Source organism: Ylistrum balloti, unplaced genomic scaffold (assembly GCF_031769215.1).
Source record: "Ylistrum balloti isolate Yb309-2 unplaced genomic scaffold, AGI_CSIRO_Ybal_v1 Utg370008, whole genome shotgun sequence".
NCBI classification, from domain to species: domain Eukaryota; kingdom Metazoa; phylum Mollusca; class Bivalvia; order Pectinida; family Pectinidae; genus Ylistrum; species Ylistrum balloti.
In genome coordinates this window covers 1,072,888-1,095,621 of record NW_026782082.1, presented here as the reverse complement: position 1 = coordinate 1,095,621, position 22,734 = coordinate 1,072,888, and the positions used below count along the sequence as shown (strand labels likewise).

General features: G+C 35.7%; 2 protein-coding genes across 2 annotated transcripts in view; one reads left to right on the top strand and one right to left on the bottom strand.

Annotated features, from left to right (window-relative positions):
- The first annotated feature begins 1,271 nt into the window (after positions 1-1,271).
- On the top strand, positions 1,272-9,700 carry LOC132548341 (tribbles homolog 2-like). Its single transcript, XM_060212198.1, has 3 exons — positions 1,272-2,303; positions 5,123-5,415; positions 7,549-9,700. Exons 1-3 carry the CDS (start codon positions 2,046-2,048, stop codon positions 8,018-8,020), a joined length of 1,023 nt encoding a protein of 340 aa, XP_060068181.1. The 5' UTR covers positions 1,272-2,045; the 3' UTR covers positions 8,021-9,700.
- Positions 9,701-20,415: 10,715 nt separating this feature from the next.
- Positions 20,416-22,734, bottom strand: part of LOC132548330 (adenylyl cyclase-associated protein 1-like) — a gene marked incomplete at its 5' end in the record, with an annotated part of 82,780 nt that continues 80,461 nt past the window's right edge. Inside the window, one exon of the mRNA XM_060212186.1 lies at positions 20,416-22,591. Within this exon, the coding sequence (XP_060068169.1) occupies positions 22,514-22,591 (78 nt within the window). The remainder of the gene's footprint in view (positions 22,592-22,734) is intronic.

Genomic DNA, 22,734 nt, shown 5'->3' with positions numbered 1-22,734 from the left:
CGTCACGTTTCTCGTCAGCCATTAGCAAACACAGACAGTAAGATAAGGCCTGTGGAGAATAATACATCACTATCAAAAGATATCTCCAGGTATCATAATAAAAGAATTGTAAATCTTAATGAGTTGGTATTTATCCGAGTCCTATTCACAACCATTTCCTGTTTAGTGAACTTCATTCTACCCTTAAGGGGTAAACAACTACATTGATAATCTCATATAGGTTTACTTTGCATAATATACTTACTTAATATACTAATTTGCATAATATACTTACTTAATATACTAATTTGCATAATATACTTAGTGCTTATTAATTAACTAATTAATATCTTATTTCTTTATTTATTCTTTTATTTATTTGTATGTGATTTGAATTATTTGTCTTCAAATCTTATTTATATATAGTCAATATTGTTGAATTTTAGAACATGCGTCATAAATATCGCACTCCATTTCTTCTTAATTCTAAAACAATATTGACGATTAATTTGAGTCATGAATTTACTTTTCCATGACCTAATATTGTTAAAGAAATAAATGAAAAATGCAAAGACTGTTACATCGTTGTATATTTGTCGGTGTGCTATGAAATAAAATATATTATTTCATATAGTTTAATTATGTCATACTTGTGTATAAAAATTAAAAAATCTTAAACTTTATGTAATGTCTCTGATTATATGTATTTATCAATAATCTGTTCAGTAATGATTTGTCATGTACTTTTAAGATTTACAATTATTGTATTTACAAGTTGCTAACAAGCTGTAAACAGCTTACTCTTCTTGTGTTTTCGCAACATGAGGAAATACATAGTTTATGAAACCAAGACTGTGACGTAGCATAACGTCACAAATACAGATCATATATATGTACACCCTTTATCCTTATATGGGCATGTGAGTAGTATTTCCCAAGGAATCCCCTGTCGTCATAATACTCATTTAAAATTATCCACCAATGAAAAGGCGACACTGCGAGCTTTACTCAAACCTGTGCAATATGTCCGAGGCGTTCCGATAGAGAATTTTCTTGAATGACCAACAACGCACGTCGGATGTAGAAAAGTAGTCCTTCTACGCACATCGTATGTTTCAATGTTTTCAGAGAAAAATAAGCCGTTAAAACATACAGGTGAAAACGAAATACATTATTTATATGAAATATTAATGTGATGTCTTAATTGCATCACCATATTTTGAATTAGTGTTTCGTCGCAAATTACGCGGATTAATTTATCGTAATATAGGCTTGCAATACACGTTGCCAATAAGCACAATGGCGACTTCAGTCAGCGCATACCCTGAAGGATATTGAGGGGAGGGTTGGTACGATTGTGCCCTTCCCAAGGAGCTAAAGAGAGTGTGCTGGATACCGGAAAGTGAAGAAGAACACAAAGAACAAGATTGACCAACATCTGAAGTTGTAAAACACACGAAAACAAGACTTTTCAAAACAACGTAATAGCCGGTAGGTGAACCGCTCGTTGAGTAATCAGTACGAGCTTATACCAATTTCGTCATCTGTTGTAACACGTTGACGGACACATCGCAATAATTGCTCAACTTTAGACACGTTGAGCAAGAGCACACTCTCTAAGGGAAATAGGTTAGAAATATATTGATAAAGGACTATGATTTTGATTTGTGATTTGGAATGACCGCACGCGCTCTAACAGGACTACGTCAACTGCCATACTGTCTGTGATATATTGATGTTTTGTAAATTTAATGTCATTTTATTGAACATTCCGTTTTAACCGGCGTTCATGTCTAGATTTGTGTATCATTTCAACGTGGACAAAGAACCAGCTTTCACTCACACGGCGTTTTAATTCATCCGGTTGGCCACATTACTATTGCTTTGTTCATTGTGAAACGGAAGACCCACCTTTATAGTCTGACTCACCAAAAACAAAGAAGCAATCGTTCATCGGCATTGTTTTCAAGTGAAAGTATCATCGTGTGAAAGGGTACATAGTTTGTATCACTTTAGGAAACACTTGGAGGTACTGTCACATTCATTCGTGAGAGAACGGAGTATTTATGAGCCTAACAGGAAGCCGGCCCAGACTTTGTATACCGAGTCATGGGCCACGAAAGAAAGACACTTTTGATGCTACCTCCAACTTAGGAGTACAAGGGGCCCTTAGTCCAGATCTCCAGCCCTCCCAACCCCTTTTTCCAGACAAATATGAACAATCAAAAGTTTCTAAAATTGGAAAATACTTAATACTGGACCAAATTGAAGGGGACACTTACAAAGCTGTTAATTGGCAAACCAAGGATGAATATGTTTGCAAGGTTGGTATTTATTTAATAGAATGCATATCAATATAGATAAAACTTTCTGTAAGGTTTGTATCACTAAGTGAATAGACGTACCATTATTCATATTAAATGCATCATTTCTAGCCTTGTCATATCCATTTAAAAATGATGAGTTTGTGTATGTGTCATGACCCGAAAGTTAATACACTCACAGATCAATGTATGATACCCTGAGGTTACAGGATGTGTGTTCACAGAATGATCTAATCACTATACCAGTATGCAAGGGTTGAAGAGTTCGTTATCAGTTCTACTGCCAAGAATATTTCTACATCATGACAAGATGATGAGTGTGTAGTTTATAAATAGATTGAAGCGGTTTCCTGCAAAGTATTACATTATATAGTAAAACTTCCTGCAAGGAGCATTGCCATTGCAAACAGATATTCACAATTTCTATGTGTATTGCATATGGCATATAATTTCTAGGCTCTGAGCAATAGTCACTTCATTCTGTTGATAAGTTTTATGTATGCTCAATTGGACAAAGCATGTTTAAATTATTAAACCATGTTCATGAACAAAGGAATTTATCAGATGTTTTTCTAACCCAAAGGAATTAAAACTTTATTACATTAATTTATTTTCAATAATTTGTAACCAACACTGAAGTATTAATTAGGACGAAGTTATAATTATTGTAGATTTTATCTGCATATTCCCCCTCACAAGGAGATGAGTATGTATGCTTCAGGTCTTTGTCTAAGAGTCCATGCCAGGTGCCATGTATTTCCTGGTCTGGCTAATGAAGCTTCGACAAAACAATAGGCATTGTCTCGGCCTTGGTGTATTCTGCCCCCACATGTGTTGCAGTACCTCATGATGATTTGTGTTGCTTCTCTGCACCTACACACACATATATAGATATATATATACATGTATATTACATGCATCTGCGTGATTCACAGACATCCAAGCTGTTGGTTTATGTGGGGACAGGTGTGTGGACCATTGATTACAGGTACACACAGGTATCGGCTGGTTATAGGCCGCTGTGAGTCATCAAACTGACGGTCTCGGACTCCTCATAGGGCTTTGTTCACTTTGGCGGGGTGCAAAGGATTATCATTGTTACTTGGGTCGGGAGGAAATTTATGCTTTAATGCAAAATTCTGAATAAAGAAAATAAATTTTTCTGAATTTATTTTCTCAGTGCGGCTACTACAGTGGATGCTTAAAAAACGACAGTATACAGGACATGTAAAATTATTTCAAAAAGTTCTTTAACACAAAAAAAAATTAAATTATGGCAGGGCTAGATTTATGTACCTTTGTGGAAATGTGTAATTATGGGAAGTAATAAAATTTAACTTCCTGATGGTTATTTAAAGCCCTTGGCAGGTACGACACACGAAAAAAAATAGTATTGATCGGCAATACACAGGCTGTATATCTTACCTACGTGTTGGTTGTCATGTGATCGTATACAATTTTTATCTACCAGGAAGTTTCAGGAACATGTAAATGTAGTCAAGACACAGTGACCTTATTACAGAAACAAGATCCTGTTAGTGAAGTTTAGGTCGGACTTATACAGTATTCTTTGTTTTTATTAAGCGTGCAAGCTTTAACTTGTCTGCTTAATATAGCAGTTGAAAACGGAAATAAAATTCTGATTTGATCCAATTTTATTTAAAGTATCAAAGGGCCATTTTTATTTTCATATATTTAACATGAAAATGAAGAAATAGCAATTGATGAATTTTCTAACAAACTAAAATAATTGATCTTCTTATTGTTTGTTCTTTGGTCTTATATAAAGTACAAAGTCTAGTATGTGTGTTATTTCATTGTCCTGTTTTATGGAACTGGAAGTATTTATGATGATGATGAAGGAAGCCTGCAGAGATGTTTTTCTTTTGTTGTTGAGGAGTGCCTGAATAGCTTATAAAAGGAATGGTTCTTTGTCAGATGGGGCATAGACTGGGAGTGTCTTGATGCTAGAACTGTGTTCTGGGGCTTAGTTAGGCTTGGTGGCAGTATCAGGAGTGCCACTCCGATATTGACCCAATAATGGCAGCAAGGTGAAGTAGTGCTGTCATTCTTACTAAATTCCTCTGAATGGAGGCGAGAGAATTGATTTTTTCTTTCCCGCTACTTCCCCATCAGAATGTTGCTTTCATTGAGAATTTAAGGCTTTTGTGAACATTTCTGTGTCGGAATTTATGTAGTACCAACAAGCAGGATCACTGATGACTTTGTTGAATGGGCATTCCTACAAAAATCAATAGGTTAATATTACAGAAAGGGTTGAGATGTGTTCTAGTTGTACACTAGCTTGTCTGTTAGGAACAAAATTGATTTTGATATTGTGGTCTGCAAGATGTTGAAATATATAAGTTGCATTGTGCTAGTGTTTGGTTTGTGTCATCTGATTGGCACCAGTTGGCTTCAATGTAAATTAGATTGGAATACAGGAATAATGAAGGAAGCCTAGATTTGCTTGAATTGATGTTGATGAGCATTCTCTTTCTTTTCATGACTCATTTCAGACATAAATTTGAATATTACATGTAGAATTTACTTCCTTGGCATATTTACAACCACAGCCAATAATTTTATCAAACATACTTGCTGGACATTTACAGACAGCTATATTTAGACATAATTTTGAGACACAGGACCACAAAATTTCATTTGGTTTGTGCAACAAGTGAGCATGAATGCAATTGATCATTACAGCATTGAGATCAATAATTTTTAAATATGATATTTTTCTGTACTGTGCAGCAGATGTGACTGTCACTGTGTATTAGAATTACAGTGCTAACTTATGGTGTTTGTCATTGCAGATTTTCCCGATCAATCGATACAGAGAAGAGCTGGAAACATATTGGCAGGTTGATTGCCATCCAAACATCAGCAGCATTAGTGAGATAACGCTTGGTGAGACCAAAGCCTATGTGTTTTTTGAGCGCCATTATGGCGATTTGCACTCGTATGTACGTCAGAAGAAACGTCTGAAGGAAGAGGAAGCTAGTCGATTGTTTGAACAGATCTCTGATGCTGTCTATCACTGTCACGAAAATGGAATTGTCCTACGAGACCTGAAACTTCGCAAATTTGTTTTCAAAAACCCAGAAAGGTACATATTAATGTTTAATCAATTAAACTTTTACGAAAAACCACATGAGGAACTGAAAACCAATGGTAAAAAAAATTAATTAGTGTCCTAATTCTGTCAGTTTTCAAATTGCTATCACTTACTGTGTACCTTTATTATAATTATAAAATACCAAACCCAGCGTATGTTGATATGCTAATGTAGGGTTATCACAGATAAACACAAATATCTCCCTTTATACAAAGGATATGGCTGGTATATTATCAGTGTCCTATATAATGTAGTTTTGGGTGTGGTACTGTGTGATTAGTAGGTACTAACAGTGTTGAGCCTGAAGATCTGTTTGACATGCATCTCTGTGTGGTATATTACACATGTGTACATTAAATTTCTCATCCATCAGCTTAGCTACTAAATTGTAACTCTGTATTGTGTTTGTATATGACTCCACCCAGTCTCGGGCAATGAAGTTGTTGCTCCACTGCAAAAATTTAGGTAACTCCACCCAAAAGTTTGTAGTTAATACATAACGCCCAATTCACTTCTCTTATTTATTAAGCTGGGAGCTAAAGTAACCACACCCATCCGGCAGTGAACCTCGACCCTTTGTGCAGGCACAAGCTTGTAGCAGATATATATATGTTACTGGTTGTCTAGCAGTAAAACTTATCTCACTCTCCACATTCACGAGTCAGTTCCTCACAGCTTTAGTATTTTTACGGGAGATTTAAAGGAATTTTAGTGTTTATTTGTATAAAAGGAGCCCAGGCTTTGTGGGACTGACTGGAGTCTATTTTAAGACTTGTTTACCACAGAATGTACCTGTGGCCCAGATATCATGAATCAGTCAGGCGGACAAAAACACTGGCTGCTTGCGTCAGCCAAACACATACCTACGTCACAGGCTATTAGGATATCCCGATGAGATGAAATATACATATAGTAAAATAGTCGATATACAATGAAAAGACAAGGCACTTCATTGCCATTTAGACTCTAATGATTTTTTTATGGGAGACCCAGGTGCAGTGTTATTCTCTGTTTGTCTGTATAGGCCAGCGGGAAGCTGAGAAATTTAAATTGTTAACAGCAAAAATAAATTATAGAGATTTATTTACGCAGACCAAAATGTGGTGGCGTAGTTTGGTCTTTTCAGGTGTTTGTACCAATTTATGTAAACAAAAATGCAACTCTTATTTCCTCATTAAATAGTGTTATTGCATAAATTCTGAATCAAGTCTTTGCTTAGGTATAGTGGGTTTAAGTGGGTTTCGGGAGGCATTAGGAGGAAATAACTTGATCAGAACAGGAAATGACAATGAACATTAGGTCTTGTCCTCGGCACATACATATATGTATTACCTGGGGCGTAGCCTTAATTAGTTGTCTGAACAGGTGAAATGACAAGTGACACGCCACAATACATTCCTAGATTTCAAATAACTTTATAATCCTTTGTTTAAAAATAGAGAAGGAATATGTTGAGTATCAATCTTTGTCGTTGTAAATGGGCGTTAGCGTGACATGGTTTCTAATGCACTAACTCATGTTGGAACTTGTGAAAGTGGTTAGTGATGTCGGGGTGCAGCATGTTAGCTTCATTTACAATTACATATAAAGGTCTTGTTGATCATGCCTTGACACCAGTACAGTGTGGAGTGTAATTACTGTCTGATGGAGAGTGTACTGCTATCCCTGAAGGGGCCACACCCACTTGGGTCTTCAAGCATATAGGTTGTGTAAGCTACTACTTTGGTAATAATAGGAGGGCTGTTTGTAATGATGAACGAGTTGGTTTTGGTAATGACATGACACAAATTTGTGACAAATTAGCATGATTATCACTTCATCATGTCAATTTACTGACAGCAGATTAAATGCACTGATCACTTTTTTGCAATGATATATATTACTTAACAACATTATGACAGATACTGGTTTTTTTATTGTATGTTCTAGTAACCCATTTAAATTAAGAATTATGATGACTTAAATTAAATTCATTTAGACATCATTTATTTAATTTCATGACTAGAATAATGATATTTTTTATGATGTTCATGATAGTTAATTTTCATATTAAAGATTTATCGTAGATTGTTTACAATTTGTGTGACAAATGACCATTAATTTCAACTGCCTTGTGTCTTTCAGAACTCAGTTGCGATTGGATGGTTTAGAGGATGCATGTGTGCTGGAAGATGAAGCAGATGATAGATTGGCAGACAAACATGGTTGTCCGGCATATGTTAGCCCCGAGATCCTACACACAAGCGACACATACTCTGGTCGATCCGCTGATATTTGGAGCCTTGGGGTGATGCTGTACACAATGTTGGTTGGTCGGTATCCATTTCACGACTCTGAGCCTAGCGCTTTATTTGGGAAAATTCGTCGCGGTCAGTTTACTGTACCTCAGATGTTATCATCTAAAGCCAAGTGTCTCATAAAAAGTCTGCTGCGGCGTGAACCAACTGAACGTCTGACTGCAGGCGAGGTATTACAACACCCCTGGGTACAAGGTACCCTACCCATAGGGTTCATGACCATTGTAGATCACAAGAACTTAGACCAGGCAGTCCCAAATGTTATCGTACACGAACCAGAGGAAGATTTCTTTGTATGAGCTGTGACAATTTCTTCGGCGAGTTGCTGCCAATGAAGTTGCATCTAGTTTCTCAAGAAACCTCTAGAAAAATGATCGATTATCTGATACCAACTTTAAAGGAATACTGCAGTGAAATTTGTGACGAGAAATAAATGATGAACTTTTTTTTTTTCAAGAAAAACTGGCAATTAACAGCAACCAGTGTAAAAGTAGATAATAAATTGCCAATTCCAGAAATGACTAGAAAAAGAACTAGAGTATTGATAATGAAACACACATTTTCACTCTGCAATGCTGATAATTGGAACATGCACAGGGTGCGAAGCCAGGAAATTTACTCCTGCAGAAATGATTAGTCTACACCTGTTCATTAGATTATATACGGGTACAAGATGGTGTTGATTGCAGCAATTGAACTGTGAATTGGCAATTTAAAAATCTGCTCGTGGAACTTGTTCTGACGGGGACAGACGATATGTTGCGTGGATACATTTTAATCTAAATAATTGTCATATCATATAAGTTTGTGTGGACACAAGTTGTTATAGGCAGCTGCAATATTGGACAACATCTGTTGTGGTGGGTTCATTCCGAGCATATGGCCAGTCTTTAAACTCGTTCCCCACTGAGGAGAAACAAAAAAAAATTGAAAAAAAACTTTTAATGAAAAAAAAAGTTAAAAAAAAAGAAACCTAGTTCTTTTCTCTCTCTGTTTCCGTGAGATGTGCCAAGCACTATATAAATGTTAGATGTGGTTGAACTGAGTGAAGTAAATGTGTTTACATGTGTGTGCTTGTGAAATGATTGTACAGGGATGGAGATTGTTTTTTATTGCAAATCACTACCATTACATTGTGTGTGTGTGTGACGTTTGATTTCATACAATGTGAATAAGTGTTGTTTAAATGGGTATATTAGTGTTTGAAGTATCTACTAGATTTGAATCTAACTTATTTTCATTCTTCTATCGCGAACGATGCGAACTTTCTACCCTAATCGGGGACTGTTTATTACATAAATATTTTAATTTGAGTAAGTGCTACTCATCAACAAGTATCTTAAGTATATTTATCATGTCTTGTAGTGAATGAATAGGTTTCAAGATTTTTACAAAACATCGATTTTAAATCTGTGAAGAGAACAAGTAGAGATTTGAAATTTATTCTTCTGTGAACCTGACTTGCAAAGTCAGTAAGTAGTGACCTCTATAACTTGCTTGTACTTCATAAAAATGTTGTATGTTAGGAAAAACAATGGGTTATATATTTCGGGAATAAATATTTTTGATATGCGAGTGTTGAGATATGTCACTAGATAGGGCAGATTATTTATTTGAGTAAGGACTACTCGTACCTCGTGTTGTGACTGTTGTGTTAGCTGAAACGTGTCATGATTATCTCCCATATCTTTTGTCATAGCAAAAAAGTATTTAACATCAGTGTGAATGGAAGTTGTATGACTGGAAAAATATAAAGGAAAGAGTATGCCCGTTGTATTTGGATATATATTGTAAGATTGTAAGATATTCTGTCTTTAATTTAAAACATCCGATGGGTTATAACCAGTGAAATGTTTGTTACTTATTTTCCAAGTATTTTACGTTGATAGAAGACACATGACCTTGCTGAACTATAAAAAAAAAATTACACTTGGCAAGTGTTATGGTTTGTTTTCGAAATAAAATTTGAAAAACTTAAATGATTGTTTTTTGATTTGTTGAGGATTTGACGATGGCAACTCTGTTAACCAACAGACATATTTATTGTTGTGATACCTGGCGGACAATGACTACAGTATTTTTATATCGCGTTCTAAGAAACATATTTTAGAGAAATGTTGAAAGCTGAAGTCATGGATACAAGCCTGCAAAAAAGTTATTCTATGGAAACAAACTTAAAAGTAGTGTTTGCAGTGATTTTTAGGACTCAAAAATATCTGAGTCCTTGACTCGTAATTTTCTTGTGGGAAATCACTGAAATTTTCAAAACCACCTTCGTATCTGTACACATCAAAATTGAAATGGCGCTGCAGATTCACTTGAAAAAACCCTACAAAAATCACTGGTTTGTAAATTATGACTAATACCTAGATAAACCTGTCCTTACGGATGTACTCCTCCGACGGTTTGACCTGAAGTAAGACAAAATTCAATAAAAAATGAATTTCAACTTAATATCTTGGACTTTTATAGCCTTTTACGCTTGTTATCTAGTGTTGTACTTTTAAACTTGAAAAGGGCAATTTTTATGACGTTCTGAGGAAATTTTGCTTGTAGACTTCTAATTTTGACAGTGAAGTTAATGGCGTGATTTGGTTAATAGCGTTAACACTTTTAACTTAACACTGACATGTTGTTAATTGACGTCTTTCGAGTATAACTCTGGAAATATTGGATATATTTCAAATAAATTTTGCATGCATTATTATTGGAATTTATTTCTCCGAGCAGTACATCTTTAAAATCAGACTGTTTAAGAAATCAAAACAGTACATATTAATGAAAAATGGCAGAATAGAACAGAGAGACACAGTGAAAACTAATTTTGTCTTTCATGTGCTCAGATGAGAAATTTTGAAGTTCTTTATATTTAATGCCCTAGAATCTGAAGACATCAGTAACTTGCATGTACTAACTGATTTGAATTAAATAAACCTGTTATATATTCCAAGGCCACATGGATCAATTTGCTTGGATACTCAATTGACTTGGTGATAACCAATATATCTTGGAATTTAGCAGTCAGAACTTTGCTGGCACATAGTAATAAAAGGTAGTGAAAAAATTATTTTGACCCATATTCATTGTAAACAGGATCAAAATCCATGATGGACCAGGGCATTGTGGGCTGCTGGTTTGCTCAGTGATGGACTGGGGCTTTATGAAGAAGGAAGTTGAAGGTCACTGGTTTGATCTGTGATAGACAAAGGAAATTGTAGGTAACATATTTAATCTGTCATAGACAAAGGAATTTGTATGTCACAGATTTAATCTGTAATAGACAAAGGAAGTTGCAGGTCACAAATTTAATCTGTAATAGACAAGGAAGTTGTAGGTCACATGGTTCGATCTGTGATGGACAAGGAAGTTGTAGGTCACAGATTTAATCTGTAATAGACAAAGGAAATTGTAGGTCACATGGTTCGATCTGTGATAGACAAGGAAGTTGTCGGTCACAGATTTCATCTGTAATAGACAAAGGAAATTGTAGGTCACATGGTTCGATCTGTGATAGACAAGGAAGTTGTCGGTCACAGATTTCATCTGTAATAGACAAAGGAAGTTGCAGGTCACAGATTTAATCTGTATTAGACAAGGAAGTTGTAGGTCACAGATTTAATCTGTAATAGACAAAGGAAATTGTAGGTCACATGGTTCGATCTGTGATGGACAAGGAAGTTGTAGGTCACAAATTTAATCTGTAATAGACAAGGAAGTTGCATGTCACAGATGCAGGTCACAAATTTAATCTGTAATAGACAAGGAAGTTGTAGGTCACATGGTTCGATCTGTGATGAACAAGGAAGTTGAAGGTCACAAATTTAATCTGTAATAGACAAGGAAATTGTAGGTCACAGATTTAATCTGTAATAGACAAAGGAAATTGTAGGTCACATGGTTCGATCTGTGATAGACAAGGAAGTTGTCGGTCACAGATTTCATCTGTAATAGACAAAGGAAGTTGCAGGTCACAAATTTAATCTGTAATAGACAAGGAAGTTGTAGGTCACATGGTTCGATCTGTGATGGACAAGGAAGTTGTAGGTCACAGATTTAATCTGTAATAGACAAAGGAAATTGTAGGTCACATGGTTCGATCTGTGATGGACAAGGAAGTTGTAGGTCACAGATTTAATCTGTAATAGACAAAGGAAATTGTAGGTCACATGGTTCGATCTGTGATGGACAAGGAAGTTGTAGGTCACAAATTTAATCTGTAATAGACAAGGAAGTTGCATGTCACAGATGCAGGTCACAAATTTAATCTGTAATAGACAAGGAAGTTGTAGGTCACATGGTTCGATCTGTGATGAACAAGGAAGTTGAAGGTCACAAATTTAATCTGTAATAGACAAGGAAATTGTAGGTCACATGGTTCGATCTGTGATGGACAAGGAAGTTGTAGGTCACAAATTTAATCTGTAATATACAAGGAAGTTGCAGGTCACAAATTTAATCTGTAATAGACAAGGAAGTTGTAGGTCACATGGTTCGATCTGTGATGAACAAGGAAGTTGAAGGTCACAAATTTAATCTGTAATAGACAAGGAAGTTGTAGGTCACATGTTTGATCTGTGATAGACAAGGGAGTTGTAGGTCACAGATTTAATCTGTAATATACAAGGAAGTTGCAGGTCACAAATTTAATCTGTAATATACAAGGAAGTTGCAGGTCACAAATTTAATCTGTAATATACAAGGAAGTTGCAGGTCACAAATTTAATCTGTAATAGACAAGGAAGTTGTAGGTCACATGGTTCGATCTGTGATGAACAAGGAAGTTGAAGGTCACAAATTTAATCTGTAATAGACAAGGAAGTTGTAGGTCACATGTTTGATCTGTGATAGACAAGGAAGTTGAAGGTCACATGTTTGATCTGTGATAGACAAAGGAAATTGTAGGTAACATATTTAATCTGTCATAGACAAAGGAATTTGTATGTCACAGATTTAATCTGTAATAGACAAACGAAGTTGCAGGTCACAAATTTAATCTGTAATAGACAAGGAAGTTGTAGGTCACAGATTTAATCTGTAATAGACAAGGAAGTTGCAGGTCACAGATGCAGGTCACAAATTTAATCTGTAATAGACAAGGAAGTTGTAGGTCACATGGTTCGATCTGTGATGAACAAGGAAGTTGAAGGTCACAAATTTAATCTGTGATAGACAAAGGAAGTTGTAGGTCACAGGTTTGATCTGTGACAGACAAGGAAGTTGTATGTTCCATGATGGAATTAGAACTTATGGGTTGCCAATAAAGCTTTTCTGTGCTATTGCGTGTCAGAGTTATTATACAATCATATATCAGTACTGTTAGGGATGGTAGAAGTTATTATATCCCCAGATATCAGTACTGTTATAGATGGTAGAAGTACCCCCAGATACCCCCAGATATCAGTACTGTTAGAGATGGTAGAAGTACCCCCAGATATCAGTACTGTTAGAGATGGTAGAAGTACCCCCAGATATCAGTACTGTTAGAGATGGTAGAAGTACCCCCAGATATCAGTACTGTTAGAGATGGTAGAAGTACCCCCAGATATCAGTACTGTTAGAGATGGTAGAAGTACCCCCAGATATCAGTACTGTTAGAGATGGTAGAAGTACCCCCAGATATCAGTACTGTTATAGATGGTAGAAGTAACCCCCAGATATCAGTACTGTTAGAGATGGTAGAAGTACCCCCAGATATCAGTACTGTTATAGATGGTAGAAGTAACCCCCAGATATCAGTACTGTTGGAGATGGTAGAAGTATCCCCAGATATCAGTACTGTTATAGATGGTAGAAGTACCCCCAGATATCAGTACTGTTAGAGATGGTAGAAGTACCCCCAGATATCAGTACTGTTATAGATGGTAGAAGTACCCCCATATATCAGGGGGATAGGTTGTTTGGAATGATTGATGAATTTTTAATGATATATGCATCATCTATCTTAATGATAATTAATGGTGAAGTTAGTGTCAGGTAATATATTTCTTCAATTACAAAACCCAATTAAAATATTTGAATAATTTCCTGATGCTGACTAAGGGTTCCAAATCCTTGTCATATCATTAAATTTATAAATATATTTGATATTGTGTCTATAGTGTCATTACACAAAGTGTTACACCTCGTTATAAGATGGTAACACAGGTCAAGGTCAAAGGTAATTAATGATCATCTTCTGCGAGTTGAAAAAGAAATATTACTTATAGGGATGGATGTGTGGTATTCATGTCTTACAGCCATTTTCTGGCTATTTTATATTCTAATTACTCGGTGTGCCTGTCTACTTAGAGGGAAATAACAAATATAATTAAAATTGTATTATCACATATATAGGACTGTTCCTCTAACTATTTAACCCCCCCCCCCCCCCCCCCCCGCCCCCTTTTTCTTGCTTAACTTCAGTAGCCCCAACTCCTTCCAACGCAACCTACACACATATCTAATGGACTCTCAACAAACAGTAATCCCGAATTCACTGTAAAATGCTCCCATGGGCCTCATTTTTCGTAAAATCCCCGGCCTACGGATGACATTATATCTAAGTAAGATGAACGTCAGATACTCTCCAGCTGTGTCAGCCAGTTATATAAAATCTTCCATCCACCTTCATGTTATAGATTAAAATCAGGATAAAATTGGAAATCTTTGCCCTGTTGGCTTTTGTATGTATAATCTGGAGGAAATAGGATATGATTTACAAAATCTTGTTGAATAAAATAACCGGTAATTCTTGAGGAAGTGTGACATTTATACAGCACCTGTCACAATAACTATGGTGTGCTAGCGACATAAAATTTGTACAGGTAAAGGTGACTGCAGGTATGAAGGTAATACAGTCTCAGGTAATATATATACAGCGTAGATAGATAAGTACTAAAGTGTAGTATAACGACACAATGTACTGTACGACCTAACGACCTCTGCCAGACCATCCTAGTTACTGACATCAACTGCTTGTGAAATATACGTTCATGTAACATATTCACAGGTGTGTCTAGGTACAATCTAATACATTGATCTACATTGTAAATTACTTCGTGTTGTAGATGTCGTTTGGTTTCACTCAGATGTCTCTACTGAACCCAATCACTAGTATGATGCAATCAATAGATCAATTAATAAAAAAGTTTGATTCAATTACGTGATGAAATCATCAACTATATTTATCCAGTGATAAGCCCATTTCTGGTAATAAGCCCATCTGTGTCTATTGTACTTCGTGTAAAAATGCCAACAATTCTATGCTTTGTCATTGGCCTGTAAGCCTACCGTTTCTATTCTGTGGCCTTACTTAAGGTAAGGTCAAACTTTTGGAACTAAATTTGATTATATAATTAGTGTAGCTATGTTTAAATGTGGTTAAATCCCTTAATATCGATTTCTAGTCATCAAAAATGAAATCATATCTTGTTCATTCTAGACAAAAAGAACGTAATTGCTCGTGGTCACTTTATCTTAAGTATCAGTGCATCCATCTGATGACGTAGACTGTTAAAATGATTCAGTGTCCATTGTACATCCACAAATAAATTTTTGTTTTCATTATCATATCTTGTTAAAAATAATTATCTGGTACACAAGTTCAGCTTCAACTGATAATCTGCCTATTTCTCTTCATTTGCACTCAGGGACTTGGTACGAATTCCCCAACCCAAGGTCACTTTAATATATATATATATATAAGGACTGTGGGTAGGGAATTTTTGCCTGACTGGAATTGTAGGAATTCTTTTTTTCCCTTCACAACAGAATGGTCAGAGCCTTAAAACACTATTCTAACATCTATTTGTCACAGATAGGTGATGTTGCAGTCTGGCATGTACTCATGGATAATAACTGAAGACTGTTTTTTTTATGTCAAATATTTTTGTGGAAAAATTCTTAAGAACACAGACATAATCACATTTTATCATATTTTTGACTTAAATATTTTAGGTAGGTTTTGGTCAAAAATATTTTTACAATGACAGTATGTATATATTTTGTGTAGAAGGTGTAAACATCAATGCTTTTCAATCAAGCTAGAAGATATATGATTAATATATATATATATATTTATAAACTACTCACAATTTGATAGGGATCACTTTTTTACTTAATGTGTAACGGTATCTATTTTAAGAATATATTCTACAGTTAAAATTATACATATTTCGGCATTATAAGTTGAAGATTTAACAAGACCAAGCGAAGAATAACAGTATTAATTTGCTTCAATGCTCATTGTACACAGATACCCCGAAAATCGCATATTACGACAAAAGGGGCGAAAAATTAAGTCCTACGAAACAGTGTCGTTCAGCAAAAAATACAGTGTTAGTATCGAGTATAACGTCCTCGAGCATCAATTACGCTGTGGCAGCGGCGGCGCATGCTTCTGATCAAGTCTCGTATCCAGTTTTGGAGAATACTTGTCCATTCAGCGACGAGAGCTGCTTGAAGTTCCTGAAGCGTTCTAGGTTGGATGTTTCTCGCCGAAACAGCGTTCTGAAGCATGTCCCACACGTGTTCTATAGGATTGAAATCTGGAGAGCGGGCTGGCCAGTCCATCCTCTCAATTGTTTCCCTTTCCAGATACTGTTCAATCACATGAGCTCTGTGTGGTCGCGCATTATCGTCCATAAGAATGAATTCCGGACCTATTGCACCAGCATAAGGCCTGACGTACACGTCCAGGACTTCGTCACAGTACCTCTGTGCAGTCAAACTGCCATTAAGGAACACATGAAGGTCGGTCTTGCCTTGCCACCCCAAACCATAACAGATCCACCACCGTATCGGTCATGTTGGAAGGGTTAGACGATTTACAGGATCGGGCAGAATCGGACTAGAATAGTGCCGTTTTAATGATTTTTGTGAATTTCTTTTGCATTGATATCATCATATGTTACACATTGTGAAAGGTTTTTAAGGAAAAATGAAGACGTATTACATAAAACACTCCTTTCTGATTTGGTCGCGCAAAACCGAAAGACGATTTACAGGATCGGGCAGAATCGGGCGGTTTATATGTAGAATTTGGGCATTAAATTGTTCTTAGTGTAAATATTTTGTTTTTAAATGACCATTATTCAAATATGTAAGTTTCAAATTGACCAAAAATGGCGAAACTATTGTATTTTTCTGGCAGAACGTACTGTGCCGCGCAAGACCGAAAGACGATTTACAGGATCGAGCAGAATCGGGGTAGAATAGTGCCGTTCTATTCATTTTAATGAATTACTTTTGCATTAATACCAACATATGTTGAACACTTTGTTCAGTTTTTAAGAAAAAATGGAGACATATTACATAAAAAAGGAAACTGAAGACGTATTTACATAAAACACTCATATCTGTTTTGGTCGCGAAAGACGATTTGCAGGATCGGGCAGAATCGGACGGTTTATATTTAGAATTTGGACATTAAATTGTTTTTAGTGTAATTTGACCTTAGTTCAAATATCATAATTCCATATTGATCAAAAACGGCCAAAAAAATGTATTATGTTCTTTTCATATAACGTATTGTGCCGCACTGGACCTAAAGACGATTTACATTAAATTGTTTTAGAAAACGTTAAAATATTATCTTTTCATACTGCGGCAAAAAAGTATTATGTTCTTTTCATATAACCTCTCATTTGGAAAACGTTAGCGCCACACCCTGGCACGTCGGTCAGTGAAATCTAAGCAAAATCTAGACTCGTCTGTAAAAAGTGCGGGGGACCAGTCATGGAGGTTCCAATTAACATGATCACGAACCCAAGCAAGTCTAGCTTGAACATGTCGTAACGTCAAAGGAATTCTCACACAAGGTCTGCGCGACCTTAAACCAGCATCATGAAGTCTATTTCTCACAGTTTGTGTGGAGATACGAGTTCCGGTGGCATTCTGGAAGTAATTACGTAGTGACGTAACGTTGATGAACCTTTGACGTCGAGCTGCAATAACAAGATAGCGGTCTTGACGCTGCGAGGTAAGTCGTTCCCGACCCCCACCATGTCTTCTGGAGAGAGTTCCATAATTTTGGTAACGATTCCACATACGGGACACAACACTCTGGGACACACCAAGGTCATTTGCCACCTCCCTTTGTGACCTACCAGACTGGATCATACCAATGCCCCTGTCCATATCTGAAGTGCTTAGACGTCTTCTAGCCTGCTATCGGGGCATTTTGAAACCGTTAAAATTCAAAATGTAAAGCAAAAAGCGAGATATTCTGCCACAAACGCATTGATGACAATCTGCACGTAGGAGGCTCGCGCGTGTACACGTGAAGTGAAGGAGTTACGGGTGACTGACCACATAAACACCCGATACACATAGACCTCGGTACAGATATAAACCAACAAATATAAGGAATATGTATCATTTTATCTTAAAAGAAAATTTTGTTAATTATTCGGTGTGATCCCTATCAAATTGTGAGTAGTATATATAACATGGAGTTGGCCAATACTGCTGGACTAGATGAAGGGAGATTACTCTTGTAGTAAACCGCTTGGCTTGGGCACTTTCTTGGAGATGTGTGATGACTGGGCCATTACATCAAAATAAAAATCCCCGATATATTATATTTTTATTTCATATTTTCTAAAAGGAAATGATTGACACAGGAACAATGTGTAAAGGAGATTTCAGAAGTTTCCGTTTTTATCCAGATTGTGGAAACTGGTTTGGTGCGAAATCTATCTTTCTGTCAAACCACCCAAGATTTGTTTAGATTTGCCTAGTCAGAAAAGAAATCTGAAATTATGATACTTTGAATTCAACGCCACAATGCAATATACATTTTACAAAGTATCTAACAATTGTGATAAAATGACCCTACATTAATTAAGAGCTCAACAAGGTGTTACTGAAATTCTGCACATAACATGCATCTGTTATGTCCCTGTTAGTTTAAAAACACCATTACACATTAAAACCTCACAAAAATGTGACAGGTTGTCAATTTTCAGCGTGATCAGCTGTCAGAATTCACTACTATCAGCCTTCCAGTTTTGCAGTTATTGGAGTCTGATTTCACTATCATTGGCTGTCTGTTTTTGCTTTGATTGGTTGAGAGTTCCAGCAATTATATCATCATATCATCTGTGTTATGTGAGAAGTTAAAAGTGAACATTTCTGTTTTTAGTACTTTTTATCAAACAGCTCTTCATTCAGAATCCTACATGATTTTTCCTTTGTTGTGAGATTGATGAAAGTATGTTTGTTACTGAATACATTGTCAATAGACAGAGACATTTTCACCTGTGTATTGTCACCAACTCCAGGGTTAGTGATCTTCTGTGACATCGTAAAGGTCACACTAATGCATCTTAAATTGTTTTGCAAATTTTTTTTTGCAAACACTTCGCTGTTTAGAATATCCTCATTGTGTATGTACTTTAGAAATAAGTTGATAAAACGATGTGAATTTTTGTTTCACTTGTGTCAACATTCACATGTAGTGTTTACAGACATCTGGTGTGGTGGTATACAGATATCTGGTGTCGTGGTATACAGACATCTGGTGTCATATACAGATATCTGGTGTCTTGGTATACAGACATCTGGTGTTGTGGTATACAGACATCTGGTGTCATATACAGATATCTGGTGTCGTGTGAGAAAGTATATACTGTACAATTGTATACAGACATCTGGTGTCGTGGTATACAGACATCTGGTGTCATGGTATACAGACATCTGGTGTTGTCGTATACAGACATCTGGTGTCGTGGTATACAGATATCTGGTGTCGTGGTATACAGACATCTGGTGTCGTGGTATACAGACATCTGGTTTTGTGTGAGAAAGTATATACTGTACAATTGTATACAGACATCTGGTGTCGTGGTATACAGACATCTGGTGTTGTCGTATACAGACATCTGGTGTCGTGGTATACAGATATCTGGTGTCGTGGTATACAGACATCTGGTGTCGTGGTATACAGACATCTGGTGTCGTGTGAGAAAGTAGATACTGTACAATTGTATACAGACATCTGGTGTCGTGGTATACAGACATCTGGTGTCGTGGTATACAGACATCTGGTGTCGTGTGACAAAGTATACACTGTACAATTGTATACAGACATCTGGTGTCGTGGTATAGACATCTGGTGTCGTGGTATACAGACATCTGGTGTCGTGGTATACAGACATCTGGTGTCGTGTGAGAAAGTAGATACTGTACAATTGTATACAGACATCTGGTGTCGTGGTATAGACATCTGGTGTCGTGGTATACAGACATCTGGTGTCGTGGTATACAGACATCTGGTGTCGTGGTATACAGACATCTGGTGTCGTGTGAGAATATATATACTGTACAACCATTTAGCTGTAAGATGTCAACACGGCTAACATCTGATGTAAGAATAGTCGGAACCTACTCAGTAACAGGTAGAAACTTGTTGTACTATTAAGTTTTTTGTTTTTTAAAAATCTAAATTTTCTGGTATGCAGTGGTAACACACTTGCTTTTTACCTTGATGACCATTGTTTGATTCTCCAAACAATTGGTATGAAGTCACCTGTGTGACCGCAGGGATTTTCTTCCCTGTGTACCAGTTTCCTCCAACAGTAAGACCTTGCATACATTTCATCCAGAGTGATTAATATACGTTGAAATAACTTCTTTGCAATCATTGTTAAATAAATAAAGTTCACATATTTATGATGTAACTATAAATCTTTAGACTATAAACACAACACAAACCTTCTATGGTTAAAGATATTTATTTGTAATGTGATTTGTTCATATACAATCAGATATTTAGAAATACTAGCTGTACAAAGTCCTTTGAACCCTCACTGGCCCAAGTTACATCAGCTAACAAGTTTTACTGTCTCATTGGTCCAGCTGAATTAGTAATTTTACTACCAGGTATGTCAGCTACAAGACATCCAATTCCTTTTACTGCTAATATCTAAAGGGGCTGTTTTCAACTATTGTTTTATCTGAAGTAACAGGTACATTGGTGGTTATTGGACCTGACTAAACTCGTCTGCGAAACAAAATTGGACTTGTCGGATTCATCCATTGAAGCCAGATAGGGGTTGCAGGATGCTGATAAACTAAGTTTTTATTATATGTAAGCAATAGAGAAATCAGAAAAGGTTGAACTGAATACATTAAGCTAAATAAGTTAAGGTTGAATTAGATATAGGAAATTATTAGCACTATGTGATATATATATAAAAGTTTCTATAAAATTGATTATCAATTCTATACTGATATTGGAATTTAAAGTTCTTCAGAAACAAAATGATTTAAAAAAAGTAAAGCAAAATGGAATTAATTCTTTTTGCATCCAAACAAAAATTAATTTATTACTAAATACACAAAAAATGAAGACTTCAAACAGTGTTGCTGAAATTGTCATCGCTCACCCTAGCATCAAATCATACTATTCAAGGCAAATACAGTCATCCATTTAAAATTGCTTTTTCTATCTATAACTCGTACTTGATAACTATAGAGTACAAAGTGTTTTTCCTTTGAAAGAATATTAATATTACAAGAGACAATATACATGTATATAAGTACAGGTAGGAATACCTTACACCCCTTTCCTCCACAATAGATTTTCCTATATGGGTGATCACAAAGTGATCTTAAAAGGGGTGCAAGGGTATCGGTAATCCAATTTAACATGTTGCTCATAAAATTATATAACTGTTATGAATATAAGTTTAAATAAACAAAATTATTTAAATCTCTTGGGCTGAAGAAACTGGCATGGTTGTTTCAATAATCCTTCTTCTATTAATCAAATCTTTATCTGCCCAGTTTGTAAACCCGACATTTTTACTAAATAATACTAACTAACCTGTACAGTGAGCAGTAAGAGTTATCACAAGATCTTGCATAGACTTTCTATCATTGTTCTGTCCATCTGAACCAAGCCTGGAGATGATTATATAATTAAATAATGCAAAATAAAAAACTAAAAAAAAAACTTGCTAAGCATCAGTATTTCTTGGTAGCTGTAGAAAAATGTGTTATACATTTTACCTATCTCTTCGGGAAAGGATTTTACATACTTAGTGTGTACCGGTCTAATTGATGAAAAGCCAATGATCTAAGGGAGGTAACAACTAAATTCTGATATGGTATTAAGCCTGAGGATTCTGGTCAAGTTGTGGTTTCAGGTTGTATTTGTTGGACACAACACTCGGACTTTCACACCTTTAAGTATATCCTCCCGTTTCTCTTAGTATAAGGCTAGTAATTAAATCACGCATTTATCATAGGAATTGATTTTACAAGTCTAGGTTCATAAATGAGAATACGAAAAATTCACTCAAGAATGATCATCACACAAAAATGTTTAGAAATATAATTGCACTAGTACAAATTAGTAAACTGATGTACATTCAAAACCCTATCTATTTAGCACTTTTGGCAAGGTCTTCATAATATATCTAAAAAATTGGTAGACTTATATGTATCTAATTTCTTTGAAAAATCCTGTCATCTTTACAATGAAATTAATAAAATTAGATATTGTAGGAGGTTTCTTGATGTCAGCAACATGAAATTATTTTCCACCAAATATTCTCATACATATCTAATTTTTATCACTGGTGATAAAAAATAGTTTTGAATATGGCCATAATGTCATCATCATTTTATCAAAAAAAAATAGCACAAAAATAGGTCACAGTTGAATAACCTGTTGACATGTCTTTCCTTGTGGATCATTGGACTACAGAACGGCCCAGATTCCAAATCTAAAAAATCTGGAATGATTTGAGAGTTATCTAGCATAGTTCAATATGTGTCCACCAGGTGGCAATGTTCATCCGGGATGTTTAGATATCTGAGATGTTGGTCACCATTTTCTTGCCATCAAAACTTGTCTTGAATTGTTCTGGAAGAGCGAACTCGACCTGAAATATGATGATTAATAAATGAATGGGTGTTTATTGATGAATATGATATGTAATTACATCTTTTATTTACTGTAAGATTTGTTGTTCCATATAAAAAATCATATCAATTTTTTTATTGATCAATAATAGCAGTCAATTTG